Source organism: Hydra vulgaris, chromosome 12, assembly GCF_038396675.1.
Source record: "Hydra vulgaris chromosome 12, alternate assembly HydraT2T_AEP".
Classification (NCBI taxonomy): domain Eukaryota; kingdom Metazoa; phylum Cnidaria; class Hydrozoa; order Anthoathecata; family Hydridae; genus Hydra; species Hydra vulgaris.
This window is the reverse complement of record NC_088931.1, coordinates 79,165,136-79,187,639: the sequence shown is the minus strand read 5'-3', so window position 1 is coordinate 79,187,639 and position 22,504 is coordinate 79,165,136. Positions and strand designations below refer to the sequence as shown.

Genomic DNA, 22,504 nt, shown 5'->3' with positions numbered 1-22,504 from the left:
ATATAGAGTTTGGCATACACCTTTAGTATGCAATAGTATATAATGTTTGAATTTTTTTTTTTTAATAATTTCTACATTAAAATAAAAGTATTTTGAAATATAGATATATGAGGGTGGTCTGAAAAGTTTCCGACCTCGACGTGAAGATGGCAGCACTAGTAAATAAAAACAAGTGAATTTGTTTGTTCATATTTTTATAGTTATTCACCAAAGTTTCAGCCATTTTGAACGCGCAGTTGTTATGAAACAGTCGTTTAAGTGAGTTGATGTGAGTAATTTTATGAAAACGGACAAAATCGAGTATCGAGCTGTCATTAAATATTTGTTTTTGAAAGGCAACACGCCTACGTAAATCAAAGATGAGATGGGTTCTGTGTATGGGGACTCTGCACCATCATTTACCACAGTGAAATTTTGGGCAGCTGATTTCAAACGTGGTCGTCAGACCTTGGGAGACGATGAACGTTCAGGACGTCCAAAAACTGCAACTACCAATGAAAACATCGCCAAAGTTCACCAAATTGTGTTAGACGATCGCCGAATTGAAATGAGAGAGATAGCAGAGATTATGAACATATCAAAAGAACGCGTTTGTCATATATTACATGAAAATTTAGGCATGAGAAAGCTGTCCGCGCATTGGGTGTCGCGTTTGCTCACGTTGTATTAAAAACGTGTTCGAATAAACATTTCCGACGCTCTGTCGGCGCTGTTTAGGCGCAATAAATCCGAGTTTTGGCGCCGATTATTTACTTCAGGTGAAACTTGGATACACCATTATACGCCTGAAACAAAAATATAGTCCAAACAGTGGGTTGCAAGTGGGGAACTGGCTCCAATAAAACTATTTTTTCAGCTGGAAAAGTGATTGCAACTGTTTTTTTTGGATAGTCGTGGAGTTATTTTAATCGATTATCTTCAAAAAGGAAAAATCATTACAGGAGCATACTACGCATCATTGCTTGACAAGCTAAAGGAACAACTTGCGGAAAAACGGCCATATTTGCAGAAAAAAAAAATCTTGTTTCACCAAGACAACGCACTGTCTCACACCTCAGCGGTTGCCATGGCGAAAATCCACAATTTACGGTTTTAACTGCTTGACCATCCGCCTTACCAGATCTGGCCCCAAGCGACTACTTTTGGCTTCCTCATTTAAAAATTGCGCTCGGAGGTCAAGGATTTTCATCAAATGAAGAGGCAATCACCTTCGTGAACAATTATTTTGCAGAGAAAATTGCCGAGTACTATTTGGACGGTTTACAGAGATGGGAGCATCGCTGGGAAAAGTGTAGAGTTACAAGGAGATTATGTTGAAAAATAAAAAATAAAATTTCGAAAAAATGTCTTTTATTTTCGTTAGGTCGGAAACTTTTCAGACCACCCTCGTTATATAGAAGATATATATACTACTGATTTCTTTTTGAAAATATTATTACCACCAAAAATATTTATAAATTTATTAAGGTACAAATTAAATAAATTTGCAAAACAAATATTATCTTTTTTAGCACCTTTATAAGGATCAACAAAGAAATTTAAATTTTGTTTATATACACTATGTAACATTTGTATATAAACACTTTATCACAACCAAAACAAAACTCTTAATACTGTTAAATGCCTTTGAAAACAAACTCAATGGCATTTTCATCAACAAACACAACGTTAACATTTCCATATGTATAATCAGGAGCACCTGATAAAAACAAAGAAGTTGTTTGTCTTTTGACAGCTTTCCTTTTACTAATTGTTACTGACAAATCTTCTGGCTCCGTAGACAATCCAAAACTACCTGCAAGATAAACTGTTTCATCAATCTTACATTTTTTTTGAGCTCGCAGCTTACATCGCCTAATTCTAGTTTTTTCAAGTATTTTTTTTGGTTGCAAAATTAATCCAAATACTATCTTGTTGCCGGAAAACAATAGCCATATTTCTGGAAATTGGAAGTTCAATAAATTTTAAAAGTTCTAAGCTTGACTTAGCTCCAGCATTAAACTGCTGCACTGTTTCTGAAACTGCAACTTCAACTTTGGTTTGCCCGCAAAACTTAGTTTTAGAACATTTGGACCAAAGAACCCCATTCACAGATTCATTTTGATTTTGCGTCAGGCCTTGCAAACAGCGATTGAGAAGCTCATTGTTTGTAAAATTTGCAAACAGTAGTCTTAAATGGTTAACAAATGAAATTGGAAGTTGTTTAATACTACATAGAAGTTGTTTAATACTACAAAACTATGATTTGTTTCTCCAATATGTACACCAAGTATCAATATGCTTAGGACAGAGAGAATGTTGTTCATCTAAAGATTTTGAATCATATGTTTAAAAATAGCCCACACAGCTTTTTGCATTAAATCAAAATTCCCACTGTTGTTACGGATAGCTTCCCATAATAATTTTGCATTTTATCAATCATCTTATCTGTAAGCCTATTTCGACCTCCAACTGTCCTTTGTTCTTTGCATCTATTTTAATTCCCTATGGCCTTTATCTTTCCTTTTTAATTCCCTAAGACCAACACCCATCCTCTTCTGAACATGTCCAACGCATTTCTTCTTTTCAACTTCATATCTGATTCTGAAAACTTCACTTCATTGATTTCTAACTTTTCCAAAACTGCCTGTGTCTCCGTCTTCAACAAACTTAACATATTTAAGTGCTCCTACTTCCACTGACCGCAAAAAAATCTCATAAGCACCATCGTTCTCCATGCTATCTGCTGAACCTTTGTGGTTAACCAATCAAACAATTTTGTGTATTACATACCATTCATTAAAAAACTCAGTACCAACGCCAAATTTTTTTTTTGTTTCATGCATGTATGACATACCAAACTCTTGGCAATAGCATCAAGGATTTCGCCTGTCCATACAAAAATAACAAAGAAAAAACACCAATTTTTGAAGTATGTCCGTGACGTTGCCATGTTCCATCAATTGTAACAGCTACTCAAGCAATAATTTCACCTAAAACATCGTTTATTAGCTCAAAATTTTCAGGATCTTCAAGTTGTGTAATTTTTAGCAAACGTTGACATGCTTCATTCATTATATCCTCCACTTTTTCTTTTGATTTAGCATGGAGATATTTTAAAATTTTGTTGTATGGTGAAGTATTTATAGGAGATGATAAATCCATATTAGCACAAAATTTTTTAAGACCAGCATGACCAATAGTTAAACTGGCATATACAGAGCAAGCATTGACAGCAAATGGTTTTTTAGATTTTGAAGGGTGCAATTTGACACGTGAACTAGTTTCAAAAAGTGTTTCAGCGAGTCGATATTTGTGTAACGGCTTTTCTAGAAGATTAAGAGAAAATTTTTCACAAAGACTACCAAGTGAAACATCTTTAAGTTTTTCATGTAACAACTTTCTGTCAATTAATTTATAACCACTTGCAGTTAAATGTACTCCTTGAGTTACAGGAGATAAACCAAGATGGATAGCTAGTTTTTTGTAACAGGATCATTACTAATTAAATTTGGATTGGCATTTATTTTGTCAGCACTTGTATTTGTCAATGTTTTAAAAATTTGATCGGAGCAACAGATATCACTTTAAATACAATAAGAAAGAAATAATACGCGATAATAATATCAAAAACATAATAAAAGATAAATTAATGTTAGGAAATAGTAAAATATTATAACTTGCAAAAACAATGATTGAAGGTTAAAAATTTCTATTAATCATATGATACGATCATATAAAATCATATTTTACCCTGTTTTTTAAACATCTTTATGATAAGTATGATATTGATGGTGATTTGTGCTCATTATATTATCAAAAACTCAATTTTTTTAAACAAAACTTTTATAGAACTACTTTTGAACTACTGCGTAGTCTACTTAACTTAAGGATGTTGTACAACAATAGTTTACGTTATAACCTTAAATCCTAACCTTTTAAGAATGTAACAAAAAGCCAATCTGTCATGAACATGATTTTACATAATAAGAAAGCTTTCAGGGAAAGAAAGCAACTGTATAATAGGTCAAATAAAAAAATAAATACCCTTAGTAACTAAAATATAAAATGGTAACTAAGGAAAAAAATATAGGAAAAATAGGCTCCCAAAAAACTCCCAAAAATATTACTTGCTGTTAGAATTTCAAAAAAAAAAATTTACATGTTTTTTCCTAAATAGTTTGACTAAAATTAAAGCCAAAAAAAAATCTTTTTTTTTTTACTTTTTATAAATAGATTGCCACCTTAATTTCATTATTTTAGCAGCGAAATTTCGCGCCACCGATTTATTCATGCGCGATGATATTATTTTAACAACGCCAAAAATTTATCACCGTTTTAATTAGATGATTGCCGCTAATTACTGCACATATATATACGCTAATTGTACTGATTCCTGTTATCAACACATAAAATCGATTCAAAAAATACAAAGCATCTTTAACTTCACTGCTTACATCTAAGAAATCTTTATGTATGCTCATATTACCAAGGTGCTCATATTACCCTAATCTACCCTAATAGTACTTTAGCATAATATGAACAAGTAATTCAATAATGTGATAAAAGTTTTTTCTAGCTTATTTTGCTAGCGATCCTCGAGACTAAATTTTCATGTTTTTATCGCTACGAATAATGCTAGCTAGTCGCTACGATATTTCTCCACCGGCGTACTACAAATTTACCCACGTTCTCCACCGGCGTACTACAAATGTAGTTGACATATTACTAACGTTTACTAAAAATTTTGTTGATGCACTCACGTATTACAAATATATTACTAATGTTTACTAAAATTGTAGTTTACATGCTACTGTTGTTGCTCAATGTTTTTTTCCTAAATATTTATATAAAAAAATATTTTAAAATTTTCCTAAAAAATTTTAAAACATTTTTTTATATAAATAACAATGAAGTTAGCACAAACATAAAAATTGTACAAACAATATTAACAAAATTTTGAAATGTTTATTTAAAAAAAAAAAAATTACTTATTAGTTCTTTTTTTATTTTTCTTGAATTACGGACAGGTGGGTAGCGTTGTTTTTCGGAAATTGTGTAACATGTTAACATAAAATAAATTTGACAAAAAATGTTTTTCAAAATATCGTTTTATAGACTTTTTTTAGTCTATTAGTAGTTTGTTTTAAATTATTTAAATAATTTTTAACCTTATATAGGAGTCCTATATTTTTTTGCAACTTTTGTTGATATATAATCAATATGAGTTTTCCATGACAGGTTTTCATCAAGATAAATACCAAGGAACTTAAAAATGGAATCTCCTTTAATTTCTACTCGATCAATAAAAACTTTAGGAAAATTTTTTGGTAAAAGACGTTGTTGAGGAACGGAAATGCAATAAGTTAACCTTAAATTTTGACCATTTTGTTTTGTCAATATTTAAGGTTAACTTATTACATTTGAGAAAAGTATCAATAAAAACACGAAGTGAATATTGCGATTTACCAAAAGAGTTTGAATCTTCACAGGTAGTTGTATGTCTTGTCATACAATTTATCTAAAATTGTAATGAATAGTAGAGATAAGGCTATAATTAATTACATTTGATTTTTCACCATCTTTGTGAATCGGGATAGTGTTGATGGTTATTAGTTGGCCAGGAAAAAACCCTTGTTGTAGGGTAGAGCGAGGCATATCGGGACTGTGGGGCTAACGGTATAGTTATGTTTGAAGTCTTAATCCTCAGCTAAAAAAAATTTTTTTTTTAATTTTTTGTTGATAAAACATTTTAAATTATTACATTCATTTTGTAAAAAAAAAAATTTAATTTTAGAAATATCAAAATACATTAAAAGTGCCAAAATGTATCAGTAAGTTTGCAAAAAACAAAATTTGTGTATTTTCAACGATACAACGACAAAAGATTTATCTTTAACTATTGCTAATTTACTTTATTCATAAAAAAATTATTATTTTCAGAAAGCATTTTTTATCCTCGTTTAGAATCTGGTTTTTAAAAAAAAATCTGGAATTGAACTTCTTGAATACTATTAGTTTCATTAAGATGACTTTTGTGGGGCATATCGGGGCAATAAGTTATTTATTAAAAAATCATGAATAGAGATACCAGTTGAAGAAATCCTATTAGCATGTTTACTTCCGATATCAGTAAAGTATTTAATATATTCATTTGCTATTTCATTTGGTTCACATATACATACGTTGTTTAATTTTAATTATTTTTGGCAGGATATTGGGGCAGATTTTCTGTTTTCTGATTAGATTATTTTACGAATTTATACGAATTACGAACTTTAAATAGAAGTTTGTGGCTTTAGATTTACATTGGATTTTGTTTTTAAGTATTTTGTATATAATTTTTTTTATAATAATATAAAAAATTTTTTTGTAATAATATACAAATAGTTCTTGGAGAACAAAGTCCCTTTGTTCTCCAAATAAATATGCATTGTACACAGAGTAGAATGTATTAAAGAATTCAATATAGATTATATTTATATCATCATTGAAGTTTATATGCTTAATTAATTTCTTCTTCTTCTTCTTCTTCTTCTTCTTCTTCTTCTTCTGCTTATTCTTCTCCCTCTTCTTTTGCTTCTCCTTTTTTTTTTAATTTTAATTCTATGTGCAGCAGAAATTTTTGCTTTTGATGTAATCTAAGCAAAGTTTGAGCCATTTGAAGGTGGAAGATGTTATTTCAGCAAGAAGGGGAAACAATCTGTTACTAAAAAACATCTATAGTCACTTTTTTACGAGCTTATGCAGGTCGTAAATTAGTTCAAACAAGTTTAGCTGGAAAATCAAGTCAGTCCAATAAAGTACTTAAATCTTTTTACAGTTCCGCAACGATGGAGTTTGATTTAACAAATGGCAACACACATAATAGAGGTATTTAGAATTCTTCATTTTTTAATTGCTTTAATTTTTTTGATTAGTAAAATAATTTTATTATTTAAAGTAGTTTTATTAATAAAATGCATCAACTTTTTTGTCAGATAAATGTAAGATCATGATCTTACATTTGCTCATTGCCTCAATTAATGTCTACTTTGATATCAAAGCCGACTAAAGTCTTTTTCAGCTAGCACCCATACTTTGGGTCAACGTCGCAAAAACTTTCAAAGCGTTGGACAATTTTATTAAAGCACTAACGTCTAACTATAGACTGGACAGATCCAACGGTACCGTTTTTTGAATTGGGAGAAATGAAGGGAGGAAGGGGGAAGAAAGAAGGAGCTTAAACGTAAACTTTGTAAAAAGTCTTCTATATTTTGAAATATAAAAAAGTCTTTTAGTATAATAATGTGTATGATGGTGGGTGGATGGGGGGTGGGGTGGGGTGGGGGATGATGGGAGAGCGGGGAACATGCCCACTGCCCGCCCCCTTGCTTAACCCCCTCCCGTCCCTCCGCGTTGTTACACCACGATTAATTTTGTGCATTTGCAAATGTGTACAGCGTTACAGGTTTTTGTTACAGTTGAAATATTTTTCGACCAACTTAGAAGTTGTTATAGCGCAACTTTTTATTTAATTATTTAAATGCTTTAAATTTTAAATTATTGTTATTAATTTAGGATGTAACAAGTTATGAAAGAAACATGCAGCAGACATATTGAATTTCTTATATTGTTAAATAAAATAGTTGACGTATGACATAGCCGTTTAATTTCTGTAACTCTCTTTTAAATGGAAAAATTAATTAATTATCTTTTTTTATACAAAAAGTTTTATGCATTTCTTACATTCGTAGAAACTGTTTATTTTCTTTTTTCTACATTTTTAATCTACTGTTTTAATCTAGTGTTTTTAATAGTCTCATTATTTCCATGACGTATGACATAGCCGTTTAGTTTCTGTAACTCTCTTTTAGTAATTATTTTTTAATTTTTTTTTTTTTTAATAAGGGAAAAGTTGTCTTATTAAACCTTTAAGTTCAGAGAAGTTTTTGAAGTTATATTTTGAAGGAACCAAAAATTATAAATTAAGTACGTTAAAATATATATATTCATTATTATTTTAAAAAATGTTCAACTGGTAATATATATATATATATATATATATATATATATATATATATATATATATATATATATATATATATATATATATATATATATATATATATATATATATATATATATATATATATATATATATATATATATATATATATATATATATATATAATAAATGTGTACCTTAATCCTATATATTATTTAAGAAAGTGATGCAACTATTCCAAGTTTGGCATACACATAGGTATGTGTATGGTAAAGAATTCTGAATTCAGAATCCTATCAAAATTTTGTGGCACTTTCTTTTAAATCTTGTATTTAATGTACTGCATAAAAACAGTTCCATAAAAATTTTTAAAAAATAGTAGATGATTTTTGCTATTGTGTATTTCAAAGCTGAAAGTTTAGTTTTAAGCAGAATCCAAGATATGTTTCGGACCACCATATCTTGCATCAAGACTAAAGACACCGGTTAAAGAAAGAGAAAAATTATCAATTGATTGTGAGTGTATCAATAATGTTTATGTGTTGACACGTGTTGACAAGTGTTAACTACCAAACTTTTATCATTTTATCATGTTGATATTTAACATTTACCATACCATTTTATCATAGTAGAATTGTCGTCATGTAGTAGCTAGCGATGAAGCGATGACATGTAACTATCAATATGTTGTAGCAACATCGCTAGCTAAAATACAGCAAAAAAAACAATAATTATAATCTAAACTAATGTAACCATTAATTAGTTTATCGTTATGTTTTAGTTAGCTACACATCTACAATCTGTAGCTATCAATATATCGTAATAATGTCGCTGGCTGCGCAGGTGCAATATGCAGCTATCTACTAGCAACAGATTTGGCATATGTTGTAGCTAACAATAATGCTACGATTTGTAGCTAACAATATATTGTTGTAATATTGTTAGTTACGAAGCTGCGATATCTAGATAACGACATTTCGTAACAAAATCGCAACGTTATAAGTTATATTATTTTCATAAATAATAGATCCAATACAAACAGTTTTTTTTTGTATTGGATCTATTATTATTTTGTATTGGATCTATTATTTATAAGGACTTCTTGGGTGCCCTTAGAAGTCCTTATGGTTTTATCACAGAGCACCGCGAATGAGCATTTAATTGGAAGTTCACGCCTCCTTCCTAACCGATGTCATTAAACTTGCACAGAAGTGGGTTTGAACCATGGATCCTTTGTTTCTGAGGCAAGTGCGCTACCACTGCGCTACGGCTGCTCAAATAGAAACTTTTAGGACGTAAAAGACAAAATGAAACGATGTGTGAAAAAAATCCTTTTGTTACTACTTACAATGCTTAAATATTGCTCAATCGTTATAAATCTAGCTGTTTGTTTGACGATATTTTATCTGACTTTAAATGGGCTTAGTATTGGAATTCAAAAGAGAATACTTTGGTTAAAGAACCATGCAGAAAAATGATTGTCAAACATTTTTTATGATAGAAGTACTAAACTGTATTTGTAAAAAGTTAAATAAAATGTAGGAATAAAAAAAAACTTAATTTACTCTACTCTAAAACGTCTTTCTTTTTATTATAACAAAACTGTAAAAATCTTATTTGAACTAAATCTAAATTTTTTATAAAAGCTAGAAAATAAATAATAAAAATCTTCTAAAACTACGCAATAGTCATTGTTATTTTCTAACACCAATGTAAAGCCGCAGAAACGTATTTGTTCCGATAAATTGTTTAATGCAATACCGCTAAAACCAAAGTTCTCATCTGACTTTTTAAAGTTTCCCAAGTATAATACATGACATGTAAAATACGTATGAACAGTTCGTCTTCTTTAAGCCTAAAACCTATGTAGATACAAATTTTTGTGCTAGGAGAAAGAGTTAAAAATTTAATTAATATGATGCCTTATTAAACTAAGATATATTGTTCATAAATAATGATTAATTGAACTTGATAAAATGCTTAGAAGTTTAATCAACCAATATTGTTTTCTTTAAAATGCCAAAGTTTCATATTTTTAGCTTGTTAATACTAATGATCAGTATAAACTAAGATCAGTTAAATTCTTTTTTGACAACAATAAAATCTTTATTAAAAATAGAATTGCAAAAAGTTAATGATTGTACTGAAATTTTTTGCGCCTGCTATTATGTCCAGCTTAACTTGTGTCCAATAAGTGTAAACTCTATCAAAAAATAAAAGATGCTAAAACAAAAATTTCTTTTGACTTACAAAAGAGAGGTTGGAAGAGAGGTTGGAAAATTTTAGTTGTGAAGAAAATTTGAAGCTAAGCATTAAAGTGGCAACAAAAAAAAAAGTTACGCAATTAGTTAATTTATTTGTGTATTAACGTTAAATCACAATTGGCCTGCAGCCAAATTCACATCACTTCGTTAAGCTTAACGGAGCTTTTATCTAAAATTTCATTACTATATTTCTAAGTAAAGAAACGACGAAAATTTCTATAAATGCGTTTAAATAAAACTAATACCAAAATAAAACATTTATGTTTAAAAAGTTATATTTTTAAAGAATTTTTTTATTAATGTAGTTAATTATAAGTTTTTGACTAACGCTCCGTTAAGTTTAACGTAGAGATGAGAATACGGCCCCAGTTTATTTGTTTATTAATGTTAATGCACAATTAGCCAGTTTATTCGAATTAAACGAAGTAGTTTTAGCTAGCCAACCCTAAGCTTTACTCCAAATCAATTTATTTCTTTGTTGTTGTTTCAGCCTTATAACGCTAACATGCATTAATTATTATTATATTAAATATATTTCAAATGACACTTCAAACATAACACTTCAAAATTCTAACTATTTTCAAAAAAAATTATTAAAAACAAGTTAAACCTGAAAAAAAAAATCTTACACGAATTAGTGAACCAAAGTTTCCATCATCAACTAAATGTAAGCTATATGTGATATTTAGTCTTTCTGAGAGGCGCTTTAATAAATCAATGCAATATCCTTTAAAGAAAAGGTTGTTCCTTTTAAATCGTAAAACGATATAAAATATTTTGATACACAATTTCTTAAAAAATCAATAAAAATATTTGTAAATACTTTTGTTAAATCAATAACTTTGTAAAATAATATTGTGAAAGATAATATATATATATATATATATATATATATATATATATATATATATATATATATATTATATATATATATATATATATATATATATATATATATATATATATATATATATGTATATGTATATATATATATTCATATATATATACATACATATATATATATATATAAATATATATATATATATATATTATATATATATATATATATATATATATATATATATATATATATATATATATATATATTTTACCATTTGGCTTTAAAAACTTTGTGTAAGGTTTTTGGTTGCTCTAAAATAATGTTTTAAGTTTTAAATAAATGATTTTAAATTTATTATATAAAAACAGTTTACCTTGGCAGCAATGATCTTTTTTATCTTTATCATATTGCGTAGGTCCAGTGCATAATACATAATAACTTCCGTCGTTGTAATTAGAACAACTGTTTGATGGATGCATTTCTTTTATAATTACAAAAGGATTACTTTCGATACTTACCACCTTAAAAAAATTAATCTACAATACCAACCAATTAAGTATAATAATCCCGTTAGTTACTGAGTTAAATATAATAATTGCGTTGGTTACTTAGTTAATCAAATATAATAATCACGGCAGTTGGTTACTTAGTTAATTAAAAGTAACAATCTCGTTAGTTACTTAGTTAATTAAATATAATAATCACATTAGTTACTTAGTTAAATATAACTAGAGGTGTCCTGGATAACATTTTTTAAGTATCCAACCGGATATCGAATACCCGGATATTTAAAAAATTATCCGAGTACTCAAATTATTTGGATATCCGGTCGGATAATTTTTTGGATAATCCAATTTAAATCCTAAAATATATATCATTACAAAAAAATATTGCCGTGATAAACCTTCAAAATGGCGAATTTTGTTTGAAAGCATTTCAAAATTAATTATAGCTGTGGTTCCACAGCAAAATGCATTTCATGTGGAAAGCAGATAAGTAGAAGATGTAATTGATATAGTCAGAAGTCATTTTTTGCAACTCTACTGCATATTCACCCAAAAAAAAATTTATTATAAATTCTATCGAGAGGAACAATAAATTAATATTAGATCTTCTTCAGCTGCACAAGAAAGTTCAAAAAGCATTGAATTCGGATAAAGTCTTCCTTGTAAAAGCTGCTCAAGAGGTGATGTTTTCTTTAATCAATCGATTATAGAAAAAAATAATGACGTTTTAAATTATTGAAAACACGAAAAGAAGTTTCCACTGCAAAAGAGTTTGCACTTAAGTTACTAGCACCGCCTGTATCCAATGTATTTTTAGAAAGATTATTTTCAGAATATAGAAATATTTATGAGAAAAAGCAATCAAGGCTGTTAATTCAACGTGGAGAAATGTTATTATTTATACATCATATTGCAAATAATTTTATAAATGAGTGATAAACTAATATATTTTTTGCGCATTATAATTTTAATAGTATTTTAATAATAATTATAATAATAATAATATTGAATAGAAACCATTAATATTAGGCTATTTAAAAGTATAACTTTTGAGAATATTTAAACCTTTCAATTTTCAAATGACATTACCATGAAATATCCGTTATATAAAAAACCGGATAAAGTTATTGTCCGGCAAGGATATCAAATAATTACAGGATATTAAATAATGATCCTATCCGACCCGGCTATCCGGTCGGATAGCTTATCCAGGACACCCCTAAATATAATAATCAGATTAGTTACTTAGTTAATTAAATATAATAATCTTTCTTTACTTAGTTAAAAAATAATTGAATTTCTTTATACAAATAATTTGAACTTTTTACGATTAAATATCACCAGTATCAAGTATTTTTCTAATAAGTAATCAAAATAAATTGACTCATTATTCGAATAGATAAAAGTAAATTTATTTTAAAATTATCAAACTAGAATTAGCATTAAAGTAAACATTATTTATATCAAGTAATTCATAAGTGAGATTTTTTTTTAGATACAGCAAAACTAGATTTTTTTAAACTCAGTAAAACTTTTTTGTATAAAATAAAATTTAGAATAATAACACTTTTAACAATAAACCTTTAAGTTTCTTGAAATAACAAGACTTTTGGGGACTTGCGTTTGATTTCCTGGCCAAACAATCTTAGACATATTTATTTTTACACTTGAACCAGTGACACAGCCAACATTTATTAATGTGCTCTTATCATAAATATTAGTTATATCATATTTGCTGTTTTTTCGATCTCCGTACCAATCAAAATTTACTATCCCAGTGTAGCCAACAAGCGACGTATTTACCAAAGTCCTTGAAAAATATTTAGATATTTAATAAATTTCAGAAAATCTCATTACTTAGTGGAGTTGTTTTTGATGTGGTGTCATTGTGTCATGTATATAAGACGTTGTTTATGAATATTTGTGGTTTAATACATGCATTATCAATTTTAATTCTACACCCTTTAAAACCTTAAATTAAATAATATCGTAGGCTAAAAAAATAACTTTACATAAATAGAAACTCCACACGAATACAAACTTTAAACAAGTACAAACTTTACCCAAGTACAAACCTTTATAGCAAATTTCTCACAACACATAACTTAAAAAGACTTGAAACTGTTTAATCCTATTCTAATAGAAAGTACCCTGGTTGTCCAACATTCTGGACTGGAGAAAAAAAAGCCAAACTAATAAGACTTTTCAATATTTGTAAAGGGGTCAGTCAGAAAAAAATAGATCTTAAACTCGGTGACAAATCAATTGAAAAGTTTTGAATTGAAAAAATAAATATTAAATATATAGAAAACTCTAAAATACACAATTGAACAACAATAAGAGGCAATAAAAAGAAGCAGGAAACTTGTTAATCAGCTGTATAACACGAAACCATTTTTGGTCATCGATGATGAAAAATACTTTTGTTTTGCAGGTGACAACATGCCTGGAAATTCTGGGTATTACACAATCAACAAAAAAAATGCCCTTTAAGTGTTCGTTTTATAGAAAAAGAGAAATTTCGAAAAAAATTATTAATGAGGATAACCATAGCTAGACAAGCTAGGTATGTCCGAGCCTTTGTTTCGTACTTCCAAGACTGTAGCAATTGATACATCAATTTATATTAATGAATGTTTAGAAAAACGACTTCTTTCGTTCATTCACAAGTATCACGGTGACTTTAACTATTCATATCGGACAGATTTAGCAAGTTCTCATTGTTTTAAAGATTCTCTAAATGAAATGGATGAAAATGGCAATTATGTTGATAAAGAATTCAACTTTCCAAAAGTGCCTCAAGCATGACCAATTGAAAACTTTTGGGAAACAGTTTTTTGGGGACACAAAAGGTTTAAGAGGGAAATTAGATTCAACAGAGCAAGTTTTGATCGCATTTAACTAAAACTATAAGAATATTACTAAAACTTGCTTTAGCCTCTTATTAAAAAGTGTCAAAGCAAAACTAACTGCACATGAAGGTGTCTTCAACCGTACATGAAGGTGTTTTCAACTGTAGGTAAAGGTGTTTTCAACCACACATGAAGGTGTTTTCAACCGCACATAGAGGTGTTTTCAGTTGCACATAAAGGTGTTTTCAACTGCACATGAAAGTGTTTTTTCATATAAGAAATAACAGATTTTTATTAAAAGATGATTATTTTATTTAAAAAATAACGAACAGTTTTCCTATATTTTTAAATAAGATATTGTCGTTTTTATTTTGCCCAATAACTTACGTATCACCCGTTACCACCTTCATATATAAGTAAATTTATCTTAAAATTATCTTTGAACTTCACAAAAGTAAAAATTACTAATATTAAGTTATCCAAAAAATTAGCAATTTTTTTTTTAATGTTGTTTAATAATGACGTTGCCCTCTTTTTTTGTAAATTCAACAGACAACTTTTCTAAACGAATGCATGTTTTCAAAAAAACTTTATAATATTTTGTATAACTTCAACAATTATTTTATTAAAATTATTGACAAATTAAAGAAATAAGTTACTAAATAAGAGACTAAAAAACTGTAAACAACCTTTGGTGTACACTGAAAAAATAAGAGACTAAAAAACTTTAAACAACCTTTGGTGTACACTGAAAAAATAAGAGACTAAAAAACTGTAAACAACCTTTGGTGTACACTGAAAAAATAAGAGACTAAAAAACTTTAAACAACCTTTGGTGTACACTGAAAAAATAAGAGACTAAAAAACTTTAAACAACCTTTGGTGTACACTGAAAAAATAAGAGACTAAAAAACTGTAAACAACCTTTCGTGTACACTGAAAAAATAAGAGACTAAAAAACTTTAAACAACCTTTGGTGTACACTGAAAAAATAAGAGACTAAAAAACTTTAAACAACCTTTGGTGTACACTGAAAAAATAAGAGACTAAAAAACTGTAAACAACCTTTGGTGTACACTGAAAAAATAAGAGACTAAAAAACTGTAAACAACCTTTCGTGTACACTGAAAAAATAAGAGACTAAAAAACTTTAAACAACCTTTGGTGTACACTGAAAAAATAAGAGACTAAAAAACTTTAAACAACCTTTGGTGTACACTGAAAAAATAAGAGACTAAAAAACTTTAAACAACCTTTGGTGTACACTGAAAAAATAAGAGACTAAAAAACTTTAAACAACCTTTGGTGTACACTGAAAAAATAAGAGACTAAAAAACTGTAAACAACCTTTGGTGTACACTGAAAAAATAAGAGACTAAAAAACTTTAAACAACCTTTGGTGTACACTGAAAAAATAAGAGACTAAAAAACTGTAAACAACCTTTGGTGTACACTGAAAAAATAAGAGACTAAAAAACTTTAAACAACCTTTGGTGTACACTGAAAAAATAAGAGACTAAAAAACTGTAAACAACCTTTGGTGTACACTGAAAAACTACTAAAGTAGCAACTATTAAAATCAACACGAGCATCAAATTACGTCGGGCGAATCAACATGAGCATCACATTACGTCGGGCGAATCAACACGAGCACCAAATTACGTCGGGCGAATGTCAGGACAATTTCGGAATTGTTTTTTACAATCTTACCCAAACGCACAGTGAGGCGGATTAAGTTAAAAACAAAAAAAAATATCAACTATTAAATTTTTTGGATAAGCGTGAGTTAAATAGATATTTTACATTAAAAAAAGTTTTTTGAGCCAAGAAATTTAAATATAGAAGTGAAATTTTGTTTGTCGCATGCAATTAACATACGTATATCGCGCGAGTACGCGTTTAAAGGCGCTTTCAATAACTTTAGCAACTGTAACCACTATTTATATTTTAAAGTTTAGGTTTTATGAACCAAAATATATTATCATTAATAATGGTGTAATTCTGCGCGCCAAATGTGCACGTTAGCACGCGTAAAACCATTTTAACTCGCAAAAAAAAAAAGTTAGGTATTAAATGCTTTTTACATCTTAAGATACTAACAAGTTCAGTGCAGTTGTTGGCAATGCTTTTTCTTTGATATTTCTTATGCTTTACAAACGAAATGCTTGATCTATAAGGATCTGATCTAATAAAAAGGTAGTGGATCTGATCTCTCATTTCTAAATACAAGCGTTACAATACTACTATTCTTTTCAAAAAAAGAGATACGGACGTTGTATGTTCTAGGCAAATTTTGAATATAGATTAATAGTATGTTTTAACCAAAATTAAAGGTGGAATAACTTCAAACTTTTAATTGGCTTGTGCGTAAGTTCATAATATAGCATTTTACATTTTTAAATAAAAAATCATAAAAAAGCTATTGTTTTTAAGATAAATAAAAAAGGAGATACATTTTTCTTTACGCCACACTGTAGAAGGATGAGAGAGGGGGGGGGGGGGCGCAGGGGTTTTGGGGCACTTTGTGAAAAGAAGGGGAAGGGCTCAAATAGCTCTAAGCAAAGCGTGATATAATATGAGCCCTTAGTTTTCAAAAATTTTTAAATAAGAAAAACCTGAGCATAGTTCTTTTTACTATTAGATTAAAAATAATATTTGCCGAATTTATTTATTAATTATTTGGATTTTGCAAATAAAAGGCTGCTAATAAACTACATTATGTTTACATATTTAGCTATCTTAATAGATGAAGATTTATAATTTAAAAAAATTTATATCATTATATAATTTCAGAACCTTCAATATACGAGGTTTTATATGAAAATTAAAATTATAAACAATTAAAGAATTAACTATTACGTATTTTTGAAGAGCATGATACTTATAGAAGCAATCTGTCTGTCATATATATTTTATTCTTTTATAGGTCTCAACTAGCTAGTACATAAATAATGAAATAAAATAACAGTAGGAAAGTGTGTTTGTTTTAATTTTAAGTTTGAAAATGAGTTTGACACCATTAGGTCAAAAATTCGAAAATATTTGCCAAATTTTTAAGTGCATTATTTAAATAATCTTTTTTTTTTTGAAATGTAGTTTGAAATTAATTTTTTAGTACAAATAGCAACAACATATTAAAAAAATTTTTCGAAGAGAGGTCACTATAGGGTGTCCCATTCCCGCAAAATTTTTGAATTCCCACTCCAACTTTTAAACTGAGGTTTAGACTAAGATAAAAATATTATTTACCAAGTATTTTGAAAAAATATAAAAATTTAAGGGTCCCCCCACTTAAAAAAAGTTAAAAAAAACCCTTTTTTACCGTCTTTTTTGAGTATTTTTGTTTAAATTGTTAACAAATATATTCCGTGACAACTTCAAATTTTCACACAATATGATTTACTATCTTATTTATACTGTATAAAAAATTCGACTTAAAAAAAAAATTTAAGGGTCCCCCGAATTAAATAGTAAAGTCGTTTTGTAATTTGGCAACATCAGAAAGTAGTTTTTTACTGTAAAGGCTTAAATTTAGGACGATCTAAAAATTGTATTGAAATAAAAAAATTTGATTGTCTTTATTTGAACCAATAATTATTCTAAAACAATGGTTGCGTCTAAACTGGACGTTTAGCATAAGAAAAATTTCTTTTCGTGTTTTTTCTTCAGCATGGTAAATAATTCCATTTTTTTTTTTTTTTTTAAGTTGTTTTAACAAGTAAAATTTAATGTTTAATTAACATTATTTTCATTATTTTAATATTATTAAATAATAAGATTTCGACATACCAATAGCAATCAATAGTATAAATTTTTTTAATTTAAAAATTATTGTTTTAAATTTTTTATTTACTTTAAGCTTTTTGTTTTTACAATAAATTTAATATACGAATTAAGGTTAGGAAATATTTTCTAAAATAGAGTTCCAATGAAATTAGACTAGTTTTTGTAATTGCTAGGCTTATGTAATTGCTTTTTTTAATTTCAGTAAAGTAATTTGCGCCAGATTTTGTTAAACGGGATCCCAATTAGTAAGTAACTCAGTCACGTGCTGCTGCTAGTACTGTTTTCTTTCTGTGGTAACCACAAAAATGGATCTACGTTCTCGTAAACTACCGAACCCTAGTATAAAAGAGAAAAATCGTTCAGTAGAAAAACCGAGATCCACACGAAATTATCATCAAGATTATTTTATTGGATTTGGACTAGAGAAAAGTTTAAGTGTCGGTGTAAAACTTCCCCTTAAAATTGCTTTGCTCCAAAGATACCTTTACTTTAGAGAAATCAACAAGGGAAGTAGTGAAATAACAGTGTCGGCAAAAAATATTTTCAAAGTTATTTTGATTGAATTGCAAGAACTTTGGAAAAGAGCTCACTTACCAGTTAAGCCAGATAACAAGTGCATCGAGTATTTCATTGCAGTTTTTAATGAATGGCAAAGTGTGCTGAAAAAAGGAAATAAGTGCCCCCGAGAAGAAACGAACCCAGTTTTTGAAATCAATGAATCAACTCTGTGACATATCAGCCGCTGACACATATTATATATTACGACTCTCTCGACATGCAACCTGGAAGGAGGACTGGGAGTTTTTACTGAACCAACGGAAATATCCACAGGTAATTTCATGCATTATTTCAACCATGTTACTGTACTGTGTTTACTTAAGGTTATTGGTTATTTTTCATTTTACGTTAGTATTGTATTGTTTATCTCCAATTAGGTTGGTTTGATGATTGGTTGCGATGCAACCAATCATCAAACCAACCTAATTGGAGATAAACAATACAATACTAACGTGGGATGGGTCATCGAACGATGCAAACGAAAAAATTCTTGAAATCCCTGTAATTACTAACTCTACTGGTCATGCCCAGAAAGATGCCTTCATTAAGTGTTTTTCTTCATGGAACCTGCTAGATAATTTGATTGCCCTAGTTTTCGACACCACTTCTAGTTCGACACTGGATGGAAAAATGGATGTGCAGCACTGGTTGAGAAAGAAGTTGGTCATGCACTGTTGTGGACAGCTTGTCGCCATCATGTTTACGAACTGCATGTTCGTCACGTCTCGGATGCAGTTAAGGGAAGTCATAACGGACCTATCGAGCCAATTTTGAAAATGCTTCAAGACATTTGGGATTCTATTTCTCCCGAACCTACAGATATAACAAAATTTGATTGGCCGGAAGAGAACCATCCTATTCATCGCCAGGCAACAATTGTTCTGAACTGGGCTAGTAGGTGCCTTGAGGAGAATATTTTTCCGAGGGTCGATTATCAAGAATTGATTGAACTGACAGTTCATTATCTTGGAGGTGACTTGCCAAAAGGTAAAATGTTTAACTTCAAAAAACCGGGTGCGCATCATCGTGCAAGATATATGCACAATGAGCTGTACATCTTGAAACTTGTCATGCTGGATCAACGGATTACATCGCTCGACCTGGATCAACGTCATAAATTGAAAAGATTGGCTAATTTTATTGCTCTGTTTCACGCAAAGGCTTTTTTACAAAGTCGCATCTCAGTTATTGCACCAAAAGTTGATCGCCAATACATCGCCGATATGCAGTGGTACCGTGATACAGACAAAATCACTTCTGATGCAGCTATTCAGTCTTGCAACAGGCACCTTTGGTATTTAACTGAAGAGTTAGTTATCTTCGCGATGTTTGATGATGAAATTTCGCCTATTGAAATATCTGATGTGGCATTGAAGTTGTATGACACCCAAAGAAGTGAAGAAATAAAGCCTGGAAAACCGTCTTTTCCGAAAGTCGATGGCGACAACATACCTTCTTTTGCCTCTTTAATTGGTCCTCGTTCCTGGCTACTATTTAATCTAATCAAGATGACTGCAAACCAGGTAGATTGGATGCAACTTCCTGTCGAGCACTGGGTGAAGATGAAAGACTACAACTTTGTAAAAAGTGTTGTTAAGTATTGTCAAGTTGTGAATGACTGCGCCGAGAGAGGTGTAAAACTTATACAAGACTTTAAAAATAAAGTAAAAGACCCCGCGCAGCTTCAACTGCTACTTCAAATAGTGGAGGGTCATCGCAAACGAGCTTCTCTTCAAGGACGAAAAGAAAATTTAATGAATATTTGATTTATTTTTAAACAATGCTAATTGTTTTATTCTTACAATAGCAGAAGTTAAAATGCGTAAAACAACTTTACTATTTAATTGGGGGGGACCCTTAAATTAATTTTTTTTAAGTCGAATTTTTTATACAGTATAAATAAAATAGTAAATATTTTTATGTGAAAAGTTGAAGTCGTTACGGAATATATTTGTTAACAATTTAAACAAAAATACTCAAAAAAGACGGTAAAAAAGGGTTTTTTTAACTTTTTTTAAGTGGGGGACCCTTAAATTTTTATATTTTTTCAAAATACATGGTAAATATTATTTTTATCTTAGTCTAAGCCTCAATTTAAAAGTTGGAGTGGGAATTCGAAAATTTTGCGGGAATGGGACACCCTAAGGTCACTAATTAGCTCTGCCTAATTCTTTTAAGATGGCGGCTCTCAATCAAAAAAGAAATTAACGTTAAATTAATGTTTTTATTTTTTCTATTAATAAAATTATTGTTAAATCTATTTTTTCTTACTATTGCAATACCTCATAGGTATTTTTTATTCTTTTAAATATGATAGATAGTCCTGCACAGCCTTTTCCATGCCCTGCTTCCTTAATGGATTTTTTTTCTAAACAAAGGCTAGAAGAAGTGTACTTACTTTAATTAATACTATCTAAAATCTGTCAAGTCTAAAGTAATTTTTTTAAATATTTTTATCTTACTTTTAGCTGTTTTGTAGTTAGAAGTGTGACTTAAATTATAAAAGTCATGTAAAAATGTTTAAAAACTAGTGGCCCTAGGTACAATAAGCTTTTTTTTTAATGTACCTTGAGCCACTAACTGTTTTATATTAGGTTTATCTCCGTAGAATTGAACTTAATTTAAAATTTTGATTAATCGTAGATTGTTTTCCAAAAATTAATCCAGTATTAACTTAATTGCAATACTTAAATAAATGACAAAATTGACAAATAAGTCCGAACGTAAAATGGTAGTCCCAAAACATCCACGAGAAAATAAAATACTACACCAATCATAATTTAACAATCTACCTCGTTATCACGAAAATTCTTTACGCACATAAGGCCCTAAGTACAAGCAAACAATATAGCCCTAGGTAAATGAAATGATAGCTTCATGAAAAATGTCATCTATTAACAAACCCTGGTTGAGAGGAAACCTATTGAGCATCGCATCTAGTACTTAAGTAACAAACAATATAATATACAAGAACTTATAGAAAAGCATATCCTCCAGTATTGTAAATCTAAGATACCATTGGCAAAAACTTACTTTAGACCATCAAAAAGCGTTTCCCGATTATAACTTGCCGTAGCAATGCTCTCTGGAAATCAAAATAGGATTGAAATATAAAATTTTTTATAACTAATCATCTGACTGAGAAGCATTACTTAGAAGTTTTCAAATAAAGTGAGGTGCCTCTAGGTACAAGGAGGCCCTAAGTATATAAAAGAGTTCAATCGAAAATGATTTTTTAAAGAACTATACAAAAGTTTAAAAAAACTAATCACCGACTCTTGTTAAAAAAGTTAGTTTTAATTCAAGTAGTCTATTTTATTATTTCTTTAAACTTGTTTTCAAAGTTAAAATAAAAACTATATTGTTGTTTGGGTTTGAATTGTGAATATAATACATTTATTAATATTTATGAATAAAAAGTATGATAATGTTGAAATAATATAAAAAATATAAATAATATTCAGACACGGGCCGCACGGTTCTATCTATGCATGTGTGTAACAATTTTTCATAAAACTATACTTGTAAAATTTTTTTCCTGTGATCCAGTTTCCTAACGGTTCACTGCATGAGCTTGGTGGCGAAGTATTCAGTTTTTCCATTTTATTTAAAGCATTCATTATAACACTAATTGCATCTTTTAAATAAACTTCTTTCCGGAAATTTGTTGATAATCTAATAGAAAGGGTACCTACAAATCAATTGTTTGATTTTAACTTTATATAATTATA

At 29.1% G+C, this 22,504-nt stretch overlaps 1 protein-coding gene across 2 annotated transcripts in view; it reads right to left on the bottom strand.

Moving 5' to 3' along the window:
* The window catches only part of LOC100197210 (glutamate receptor ionotropic, NMDA 1), a 73,153-nt gene that overhangs the window by 3,708 nt on the left and 46,941 nt on the right, over window positions 1-22,504 (bottom strand). For both annotated transcript variants that reach the window (XM_065814573.1, XM_065814574.1), the window contains exons 5-8: window positions 22,296-22,464; window positions 13,159-13,387; window positions 11,445-11,592; window positions 10,860-10,957 (exon numbers count right to left, since the gene is read on the bottom strand). In XM_065814573.1, the coding sequence (XP_065670645.1) occupies window positions 10,860-10,957; window positions 11,445-11,592; window positions 13,159-13,387; window positions 22,296-22,464 (644 nt within the window). The remainder of the gene's footprint in view (window positions 1-10,859; window positions 10,958-11,444; window positions 11,593-13,158; window positions 13,388-22,295; window positions 22,465-22,504) is intronic.